General features: G+C 42.0%; 1 protein-coding gene across 1 annotated transcript; it reads left to right on the top strand.

Moving 5' to 3' along the window:
• Positions 1-961: 961 nt before the first annotated feature.
• Positions 962-10,966, top strand: alpi.1 (alkaline phosphatase, intestinal, tandem duplicate 1). The gene is made up of 11 exons (XM_035648847.2): positions 962-1,147; positions 1,857-1,982; positions 3,702-3,817; positions 5,047-5,221; positions 5,941-6,113; positions 6,762-6,896; positions 6,984-7,059; positions 7,814-7,948; positions 8,192-8,383; positions 8,548-8,664; positions 9,762-10,966. The coding sequence occupies exons 1-11, from the start codon at positions 1,054-1,056 to the stop codon at positions 10,034-10,036; spliced, it is 1,614 nt and encodes a 537-aa protein (XP_035504740.2). The 5' UTR covers positions 962-1,053; the 3' UTR covers positions 10,037-10,966.
• Positions 10,967-11,531: the final 565 nt, after the last annotated feature.

The following is an 11,531-nucleotide window of genomic DNA, read 5'->3' as shown; positions in this document are numbered from 1 at the left end:
TGCAAACCCCTGTTGGCAACGGGTGAGTGGTTGGCGGAGAGCAGAGGTCTTCCTGCGCCGCGACTGGTAACCAGATTCAGCCTTGCGGGTTCGCGAGGCGAGGGCCGTTCTCCGGGAATTTGATTCTTCTGGTCGTGTGGAGCAAAGCTGGCTCGGCTCACCTTATTTCACACATTAAGTGTTGTGTGTTGTGCGTCGAAGAGACATTTTCTTTCTGCAGGCGGTCTCCACTACCTCACAGGAGAAAAATGCTCACCCTGCTTCACTTCTCATAGAGAAAAACAGCCGAGTTGACTGAGCGAGAGGGGGAAAATGTTGGGGTCTTTCAAATACAAAAATATCTCATGTGGGGGGTGCGCGGGTGGCAGTGGTGGAAATTTGACCATTCGCCTGACATGAAAAGCAGAGTACAAAATCAAGACTCAATCATGATATTCTCAAGAATAGGTTGGACCTCGTTCCATTTCTTCCCTTGGACTGTTTTTCCAGTGAACGGGGGGAGGGGGGGGGGGGGGATGGAAAGAGTCATGGTTATGATTTGTGTGTTATGGATGCCAACACAAATTGGGTAGCAATTTTTTTTTCTCTCTCTCCCAGTTAAAGGGGGCTGCTGGATAAAAGAAAGACCCATTATTCGTTTACCACATCAAAGGAACATTTACATTTCTATCATGCACACTTTGGGGAAATGAGGTAGAAGTAAATTAAAGGAACCTTTCAAAACAATGAAAAAGTGGTCGTGCACTTGCGGGAGTTGAAATGAGTAGAGGGGCTGCGATGCTCTTGTGTGGTCTTTTTGCTCGCGTGTCTCTCCCCTCACGGCTCTTCCTCCTTCTCCCACATTTTCTCTTCCCTCTTTTGTGGCTCTAAGCCTATGAGCTGTCATGGGCCCTTCCTTACTACACACCCAGCGGGGCTTTAAAAAGGAAGGGCTGGAGGTCTTCGCAGCCACACACACTCTCCGCCTGCGCCTGTGCCTGTTGGTTCTCGGTGTGCTGCTGTGAGAGCCGGCTGTGTCAACCTCTGCAGCCTCTCGAATTGCTTGGATTAGAGATGCAGCCGCCACAGTGCAGGGCCAACGATCTCACGCTCATCCTCCTGTGCCCCATCCTGCTGGCGGTGGGCCGGGCTGCTGTGGAGAGCCAAGGTGAGGAAATGACAGAGTTATTATTGCTGCCTGAGGTTGGGATATTAGTAGCACTTTGTGGGCAGACAAATGGACGTGCAGGTGGTGTCGGGCAGGTAACCTCAACTTCGGCAAAGGGTGAGTGTGTGAGGACAGGCTGTGTTTGAGAGCTGCAGCTGCTGTGGTCCATGAGCACGGACTCAGGTGTGTAGGTGTGATGGAGAGAGTGTGTTGGCGTTCATGCACAAAAGCCTGTGTGAGTATATTTTTGCCTGTGTCTATACCTGGTTATTTAAAATGTGGGATGGACTGTTTGTCTTTCCGTTGCTTTGGTGTGCGGCCAGAGGAATGTTCCTCTTTGACTTCCTCCACCGTGAGTGTCTCATTGGGCATGAACAGACAGAAACCAAAGTGTCTTCTGTCTTTTTGACACTCCTGGAGAAAACCCTTTCTCCCCAGAGGCAAAATATTATTCAAAGTGTCAAAGAGAGGCAGAGAGAGATGCATGAGCATGCAGGCACCCACTGACACTCTTGAACTCACCTTAAGCTTCTGTGCACCGGAGCTTTATCATTGCACATATGCAAACACCACACACACACTGAGCGGGGAACGTGACACACATGCCGTCTTCACCGCCTGCCTTGTTATCTCTGAGATCCACTCATATCCGTCCACTCTCCCCACGCACGCATCTCACACATCCCTGTTGTGTGTTTCCATGGCGCAGCGCGGTATGAACTGGAGAAGGAGCCCGCTTATTGGGATGCCCAGGCGAAAGCAACACTGGATGCTGCATTGAAACTCCGCCCTCGGAATCACCAGGCCAAGAACGTCATCCTGTTCCTCGGCGATGGTAGGTCACACTATCATTATTGATTCTCTTCCAGCAAACGCTCAATACTGACTCGGCTGAGGGTGAACTTTGAACAGCAAATGCTTCTTTCAGTCGCACTGACAAATACAGCTCAATATGCTAAGTTACACTTTTTTTTGTTTGTTGCTGTGCTCAGAATAGATTGATGGAACTTGGCATTGACAGTGGCCTGTGTATGAGTCGAAGTGCAGGGGTGTCTCTAGATTTGTAAAGATCAACAAACCAGCTCATGACACCCAGTCATAAAACCTTGGACAGCTTTGGGGAGTTGTTCAAAAGAGCTTGACATAAATTAATTACTTTCGCCGTGGAGGTTATCTTTTCACCTCTCTCCGTCTGTCTCTTTGTCGGAAGGATTAAGCCAAAAAACGAATGAAGGTATGAGGTCTACTGAGTGTCATTCTAGTTTTTCATGGATTTGACAAGCAAAGAGTTGTGCGCACGTTGACTGTCTTTTGGTCATAAAAGTGATTTTTGACCTCAACCAAGATAACAACTAACTTAAATGACAAAATGTGATTTGGAAGGAGTCGCTCACAGTGATGAACGGACACATGATTATTACCTGACTTGAGGGTTCTACAGAACATTTCAGTGTTCTTCAGCTCAATGCTGTAGTTCAATTTCAACTACAACAATGAAGCACAAAGCACCAAACCAAAGACAGAAAGTCAGTGAGTAACTGGTGAATACACTGGAGTTTTTAACAGCTAATGTGCCAGATATTTCCATCAGGAGTTGGAGGAACCCAAAGCTAAAACGAGGACAAATGTTGGACTTGAAATCATCAGGTGGCCACAAACCTAATTCCAAATCAGTACTAATGTTGGAAGGTACTGATGAAGAACCTATCCTGCTCAGGGTGGGGACTTTATCAGGAATTATGGGGGACAAATAAGGTGGTAAGACTAATGATGCTGTGACACGCCACATTTTCCAACCGCTTCATTGTGCAGTCTTGTGTTTCTTTTCCATTTGTATTTCTGAGGAACATATTTCACATTCATTGTCACTTATGTGATATATTTACAGCTGCTGAGGCATGAAACTTATTTTTGTCAGGGGGACTGTGGTAGAATATGTTAACTGTTAGAATATCTGCTTTAAATCAAAACCCACAGACTCATGTTTCTGGGTGGTCGTGCCTGAGTTTTCTTTCTGCATGTCTTCTGTAACATCGTGCTCAGAGCCCGTTCTAATGTATGCAATATAGTCACATAGCAGTATAATAATGTAGGTTAATCTGTTAAATGTTCTCAAACAGTGATCCGAATAGTTGCCTAGAAGAGTCATCGTTGGCCTGTGTGATGATTTTGTTTGAAAATTGTGGTTCTCTCTGGAAACCACTGCCTTGTCCTGTCCATTTGCAGATTCAGATGATGACATATGCGCGCATTGACTTTGTTTGCTTAGAGGAATACTGAACCAATATTGTTCCTCAATGTGGCAGTGAGAGGCTGAGCTACTCAAACAAAACAGACATTTTAATACTTCTGGCCTGGATATTTGCTGTATATTCACAAACAGGACAGAGAGCAGTTGTCCTATGCTCTGTGGGGTTAGACGAGTACAACCTTCAAAAACACCACGTGCATACGTATATACTGTAGTTCTATTCATCTTTAATACATCATTGTATATGTCAGCATTAGATGGGAGCATATCAGGGACCTTCACCTGTAAATCATTCTCTCCCAGGGATGGGCGTGTCCACCGTGTCGGCAGCTCGAATCCTGCGAGGTCAGATGGAGGGTGGCTTAGGGGAGGAGACGATGCTGGCCATGGACACCTTCCCATATGTGGCCCTGTCTAAGGTAACAACACAACACAAACCCGCTGGTCATCACATCATGTGGTTGTGTTTTGTGATTTTCTATGACTTGCTAAAATCTCTATGCTGACATGGAGTAGGCGGGGCTTTTAACTAAGAGTGCAGTCAGCCATCTTGGGGCGATCAAGAGGTTTTGGCTTCACGTTTGGGGACGTCCATCTTTATATACAGTCTTATGGGCCTGATGAATACCTTTTTTCGTGTATCCCATGCACCATTTACTCAAATAAAAAAATGTTTTTCTCACCGTTCTATTTTTTCTCACAGTTCTCAATAATACTTTGGAATATAAATAAACATAATCAATATTTACCAGTAAATACCTGCACATGTTCTCTGCCTGTGTAGGGTTTCACATGTATTTCACCGTTTAATGTTGAAAGTTTTTTCCTCTACATTTCCTTAACACTGGATTTGAAAGTTAGAAAGGGACAATGGACAAAGCAAAAAAAAATTTTTTCAAGCAGGCCAATAAATCACCCTGTGACCTTGTATGCATGGAAATCTTTGAACATTTCTGCGATTGTTTAGTAAATCAGTACAGTGTGACACGTGGAGAGATAAAGTCAAAATAAGAGTGAGAAACAAAGAGAAGATAGAGAGCTGGAGAGAAAGAGATAAACTACTGATGATACCCTGTAATAAAGAAGGGATGGGTCAGTGGTTTGGTGTGTGTCCATTTTTCACGCACTTTGCTTTCTTAGCATGTGCGTTCTTGACTCTTGCCACCCCCTCTTTTTGTCTGAAAAGAGCTTCAGGGGATTTAGCTAAATCAACAGTTTTACTTGAAAATTTTGACATTGTGGTAGAAACAGCGAAAACAGATTTAAAGTCACATGATAGTAGTTGTAGTCGGTCTCCTGACCAAGCAGAATTCAAGGTCTTTAGTGTCTCTGTGTTCTAACCTATAATCAAACAGGGTTTTACATTGACTTTATTCAAGAAAAATGCCCAAAAACGTTCTTATGGTTTGGTAAACCTTTCCCAGGAACATTCTCTGCCAGTTGTTCAGGACTAGCTTTAGATAAATAAACATACAACAGTGGATTGTTTGGAATAGTTAAATGAATAACCTTAGTAATGAAAGTCACCCTGGGTCCTACTACGTGATCTTCCATTTTTTCCATTTTGCACTGTTTGAGTGAGTTAACCTCTGCTCATCACTCAGCAACCAACGGGGGGCGGAAATCTGTTTGTCTTTCCACTACACAGACCTACAGTGTGGATAAGCAGGTAGCAGACAGCGCCAGCACAGCTACAGCCTACCACTGTGGGGTGAAGGCCAACGCTAAGACAGTCGGACTCAGCGCTAACGCAGTGGCCTACGAGTGCAACACCACCTTTGGCAATGAGGTCTACTCGGTCTTACGACGTGCAAAGGCGCGAGGTAAGGGGCAGTAACCGGCTCGGCTAAGTGGTGGGTGTGCCGCGTAATGGAGGGGTGAATGGTTCTGAATCAGTTTCTTATTTTATCTGAAGACTGGCACTGGCCAAATCTGCCTCGATATAAAATATGAGGAATAAAACAATCCTCTGATAAACACGTTGGCTGCTGCTTGAGGGTTCAATGTTCAGAATTACCGACGTGTTTGTTATTTCACGCCGACCAACCTTCTTCACTTACCACTTTTCACAATTCCTGTGTCAAGGTGTGTCATTACGTGGAAAAATCTGAATCATTCTGTGCAGCATCATTGATTAAACGTTATCTTTCTTTTTGCTATAGTGTCTTCATGTGTCTGTGTCTCATAGATGATAAGAAGTTCTCAAGTATTTGATTAGTCTTTTATTAAAGTCATGAAGTTCTCATATATTTTAATAAAGGCAGTTGGCAAGCTAAATCGCAATGATTGAATTTGGTTTTCAAAGGGGATGCAAATTGTCATTTCTTGAAATTTCTCACTTATTCTTTGCTGTGAAAACAACTATTTGTTTCTACTTCCTACACTCGACTTCATTGCTGGACTATAAAAAGGCACCCACCCACACAGAACTGAACAAGTGTCTTTATTTATCCATCCAAAGCAGTCTGCATAAACTTGGTCACACTGTGTTTATTCTCTCGTGTACACTTTTATTCCTGATTTGAATGTGTCATTGTTCCAGGTAAATCAGTTGGTATAGTGACAACCACCCGTGTGCAGCACGCCTCCCCGGCTGCTGCCTACGCTCACTCTGTCAGCCGCAGTTGGTACAGTGATGCAGATCTTCCCTCCGGCGCCCGCCGACAGGGCTGCGTCGACATTGCCACCCAAATGGTCACCAACGTTGACATTGATGTATGTAAGAACTGTTCTGTTTGGCACCTTTTTTTTAAGTGATCATATTGGATTCATTTTATTTATGAAACACTTGTTTGGCGCACTGTTGCAAATTTATTCTTTCTTGCTTGACCGCACAAACATATTGTGCTCATCTGAATTAGCCGCCCTTTTATCATTTGTTTGATTTCAGATAAATAATCAGCAATTCAATTTCATCTGACTTTATATTACTCAGACGTAATTGAAGTGAATGAGGGATTTTATTAGGATACGATTTTATTTTCAAAGTGCATTGTGTCCACATGGAGTTTGATCTGGTTAAATGTTTAAAGACCTTAAATGATATAGACTGACAGACAAGGTGCAAGTAAAAAATAATAATGAAACAACAACAGGGCAGGGCCTGAAAGGATAATGCATACAAGGAATATGTCCAGGACATACATTCAGATTTAGTTCAGTTGAACTATATCCATCTTTAAACTCATCAGAGTTCAGATTTCAGACAATATAAGATTATTGAAATTGTTAGTTATTTAAAAACAAAAAAATCAGAAGTAATTAATTAATAATAACTAAATCACTGTACTGTTTTGTTAATCGAATAATATCATTTGTCACTATAAAATGTAAGGATTCTGTTGTGTCTGGTTTTCCTTTTAGGTGATTCTGGGGGGAGGGAGGATGTACATGACACCAAAAGGCACCCCAGACCCAGAGTACCCTACCTCCAACTCCAGAAAGGGGGACCGCAAAGACAAGAGGAACCTCATTGACGTGTGGCTGAAGGCTAAGCCAGTATGGTCATTTCATATTTCAGCCGTTTCCACATACGTTAGGGATAAACACTCACAGATTTGTGTATCCCTCTGCTTTGTGTTTCAGAACAAGAGGTCACACTATGTTTGGCATCGAAAGGAGTTTGATGAGATTAATGTCAAAACTACTGACCGGCTCATGGGTGGGTATACAGGCGTGTTAACAAACAGTCAGACAGAGCAGGTGAACACACACATGGATGTACTCAGTTTGCAAAACACACACACACTGACACCATGCACATGGCACAAAAGACTGATAGACAGGTGAGTGAGTGTGTGTGTGTGGTATGTGTACATGCGTACTCTCTTCTTATCTAAGTTACGAAACCTTCGTAAGGGCTTTGAAGCAACAGGGTTCCAGTAAGGCCAGCTTTCATTTTTACAAGCACTATGAAGTCTCAGGTAGCTCATACTATCACCGTTTACCACAGCGATAAAACATTGTGCAAGACGGTAATTGAGATGCAGCAGATGTCATTATAATTTTGCAATTTTATAATGTTTTCATGTAACTAATATACTTGCACTGGTTGAAATTATTCCTGCATCTGTACAGTGATGAAAGACTGTAAATGGCGTCCCCAAAAGACAGCAAATAAGTATCATAGTGGCTGGATGTTAGTAGCGACTTTAGTAGCTTTTACTGTAAATTAAAAAGCATTAATTTACTTGATAACAATGTACAGATTAAGGTTGTTCACTTCAATTGTTTTTGTCTTGTCTTACCTCTTGCACTTGGCTTTTAGTCTTTCGTTATCTCCCAATCTCTTTTGATTAAAACATTTTGAATTCTGCCCATTTAGATGTAACTCAACATTCCTGTTTGCTGGCCTCTCTTTTTGATGCAATTATCTGATTAAACTTTAATTATTCCTTTTTTTTCTGTGGCTTCAGGTCTTTTTGAGCCAAAGGACATGAGATTTGAGGTTTTCCGGAACAGCACACGAGACCCCTCCATTGTGGAGATGACAGAGAAGGCCATACAAATCCTCAGCAAGAACCCCAGGGGATATTTCCTGTTTGTGGAAGATGAGTATTACTGTATATCAGCCGTCATCTTAGGTAAAAAGCCATCAATCATGTCATTATCAGCATCATAACTAATTATGGCCAAGATGGTGGAATGATGATTTATACCTGGGGTGACATTTGGCCTTTGACTTGAATTTTATGACTGTAATATAAAGAAAACAGGGCAGTCCACAATTCATTGGTCAAGATCAAATGTTTGGGTCAAGGTCTAATTCACTAGTTTTGTTTTTATTTTAGCACGAGGCAGAATTGATCACGGTCATCATGATGGCATTGCCAAGCTGGCCCTGACGGAGGCTGTGATGTTTGATCGAGCCATTGAGCGCGCGGCACAGATGACCAGGGAATCTGATACATTGACTGTGGTCACCGCTGACCACTCCCACGTCTTCACCTTCGGTGGTAACACGCCTCGAGGGAATCCCATCTTTGGTAAACCTCGCATGTCGACCAAACTTACATGAGTAGGAAAAAATCCAACCCCCTTCAAAGTACAACAAGAGAAGAGTAAAACATAACAAAACCTATACCATCTGTACAACCTATATATGCGATGGTATTGTTACTCACCTGTTCTAACGTGTTTCGCTGTTCAGGTCTGGCACCAAAGAAAGCGGATGACAAAATGCCTTTCACCAGCATCCTGTACGCCAACGGCCCCGGTTATGTCCACATAAATGGAACCAGAGGAAACATCACGATGGTGGATTACTGTAAGCAGTCAAACTAATGTCTTTCAGATGCAGCACTCATCTGCGCCGATGTGTGTACAGCGAGTGTGAACTGATGTGGTTAAGTCTGACTCATGCCTGTGTTTTTCTCTGGAAAGCAGAGATGAACTATGATGTTCATGGCACCGTGCTGTCTTCTCTCATGTGCACAGGCCTCATTGTGTACATGTAACTGCACTTTTAGAGGCTATTTGTGTTTCTCCGTGGAACACTGGAGAGCAATGATCTGGGTCCTCCCTCTCTTGTTCTGCACCATTTGCTTCAGTCATTGCAGTGAGAGTGTGTATCCTCGAAGAAGGAAATAGCTCTATCCACACACACACAATGAATCAACTTTTAAAATCCCATATTTTATTCTTTTCAATGGACTGGTCTCACTTTGTGTTTCTGGAACCAGTAGTTGTGTACCAAGAGTGCAAACTCATCCTATTTGGCACCTAAAGTAAATTTAAACGAGTGAGAGATTTATGTTTAAACTTTTTGTATCCATCTGGAGAAATAAGAAGCACTGCAAAAGTCAGCACCTACGTTCCGATGAGGACTTGGTGAAAGTTTTTTTAACAGATGTTTGCAACAATTTTTCCACAATATTGCAAAGGGACCCCTCTAAAGGATTTTTTACATCATAACTTTTTACATTTTCTGTGCTTGTGTCCATTTGTTTCGGCGAAGAAAAATGTTGTTTCATGTTTCATCAAACTTCTGTTCAGAAAAGACAGTAAGTAGACGGTAAATGCTGTAATTTTATCAAAAGGACTTTAATTACCTTTTGGGGTTTTAAAATGTTGTGATCAAGTTTAATTGGGTAAATTACAGAAGATTTGCAAGGCACCATTTTATGCCACAAAAACCTGTATGAGGTGAATCTGCTCTTGAAGAGATCCAGAGATAATCTCTGAAGTGGGTGGTATCTCAACTGACAAACAAAGCCCGTTGCAGTCTCTTGTTACAGCTAACATATAGGTCAGGGTAGTAAAGGCAGAATTTAAAAGTGTTAAGTGAAGTATACTTTTGTGCATGATATTCATAATGTAAAACTGTGTTTGGATGTATTCTACGCTCATCTTGTTTCCTTCCAGATGATGAGGAGTACATGCAGCAGGCTGCCGTCCCGTTAGATGCTGAGACGCACGGGGGAGAGGATGTAACCATCTACGCCAAAGGCCCAATGGCTCATCTGTTCCACGGGGTCAAGGAGCAGAACTACGTGGCACACGTCATGGCCTTCGCTGCCTGTTTGGAGCCCTACGCGAACTGTCCTCCTCACCCCCACAACCACACCTCAACTGGGTGTGTGAACGTACCCTCAAGCTTTTTGTTTGGTTTACTTGTCCTCCTCTGGTTGTTCAGATGACCCCAAAACACACACACATGCACATGTCAAAACACACACTTAGATACGTTGTACGCATGCAGCAATACAGACACTCAATGCACTAAACATTCATACAAGCACACACACAAGTCAGAAAGCAGGGATAAACATATACAGTATGGTACTGTATGTCATTACTGAACAATTCTTTCTCCTTTGCTTCCATATGCAGGCATAATCTACCATACATGCAAAGGGCAGGCATAAACATCCATACACAATCATAGTAACAGGTAGACATTGTGTTAGTATGGGCAGGGATTAAAACTGATAAGGAGCTAAAACGCTTGTGTGGAAGGAGATCTTTTTAGTTTTGAAACTTAGAACTAAAATGTGGTAGTATGGATGTGGCTAAGGCTATTTCCAACTTGTAACGTGACTACAATCTTTCACTGACCTTTCAGTATAGTTCATTTTTTGGGGGGATTCATTTGTTTCAAATTGTTCACAATCTCTGCCTGGATGAGCTGTAATTTCCTATTCACACATTGATCCGAGGCTTTACTCAGAATAACTTGAAGCAGGCTTACTGTCCAGCTTGTGGACATCTGTTACGAGTGTACGACAGCAACGGAAACCTGAATTATGAGCCATTGTGCCATGTCAAGCTGCGACACCCAACAGACCTTACACGAACACATCAAGATACTGTACCACCATAGGAGTGGCAAACATGTAGCTTTAAAGATTTTTTTTATTTTTATGTTTGTATCTTGACCTCATTGACTCCAAATAGCACATCTGTTTTCTCTCAGATTGTTTGTCTCTTGATGCAGGATATAATCTATTTGGATTGTAAGTATGAATGAATGTATTTTGTAAGTAATATTGTCAATGTATTTTTATACTGTGTTTTACTACTTTGCAAAGGTTACTTAAATAAGAATAAAAAAAATCACTTTTTCTTGATGATGCCATTGTCCAGTTCATTTAATATCAATTCTGTTGTTATTGCCAACACCTGATTTTACCCTCTTTCCTGAAAACTGTACAGTCAAGTTCTATTCATCTTTTTTTTTAAGGACAACCTAGGCTATCAGAATATGTATGCTTCAGTGATATCACGTGAATGTATAAATAGTTATATGATCATAAAGACAAATGAAAAAACAAAACGGAAATTGAATCTCACAGACATTCATTATAATGACACACCAAACAACAATGATGAAGATTTTTCCCTCTTGAAAGCCTTGGCTATAAGGGAAAACAATTCAAAACAATCTTACTAATGCAAATCAAAAGTGTACATTTTTCTACAAATAAGTCCTTTGATTTTTTAACCCAAAAAGTCACTTGTGCCATTCTGCAGTGACACAGATTAGTGTCAGTAGTGGTAGTATGAGTAAACAGGAGGAGTGAGAGATCCTGTTTTCAGTGTAAAATCTTTGTTTTTTTCGGCCACTCGACAACACGGCGTCTGATTGGTACAAGTCTGTAACAAAATCTCTGATTGGTCAAAGTGTATCCAAGA

This window comes from Scophthalmus maximus, chromosome 13 (genome assembly GCF_022379125.1).
Source record: "Scophthalmus maximus strain ysfricsl-2021 chromosome 13, ASM2237912v1, whole genome shotgun sequence".
NCBI lineage: Eukaryota > Metazoa > Chordata > Actinopteri > Pleuronectiformes > Scophthalmidae > Scophthalmus > Scophthalmus maximus.
This window is presented reverse-complemented; position numbering and strand designations above follow the sequence as displayed.

What these genes read in the sequence shown, in the direction of transcription:
- alpi.1 (XM_035648847.2), top strand. Translation starts at nt 1,054, where the DNA reads ATGCAGCCGCCACAGTGCAGGGCCAACGATCTCACGCTCATCCTCCTG. An exon ending in CATCCTGTTCCTCGGCGATG is followed by an intron (nt 1,983 to 3,701) that starts GTAGGTCACACT and finishes ATTCTCTCCCAG; the next exon opens with GGATGGGCGTGTCCACCGTG. An exon ending in CATATGTGGCCCTGTCTAAG is followed by an intron (nt 3,818 to 5,046) that starts GTAACAACACAA and finishes TCCACTACACAG; the next exon opens with ACCTACAGTGTGGATAAGCA.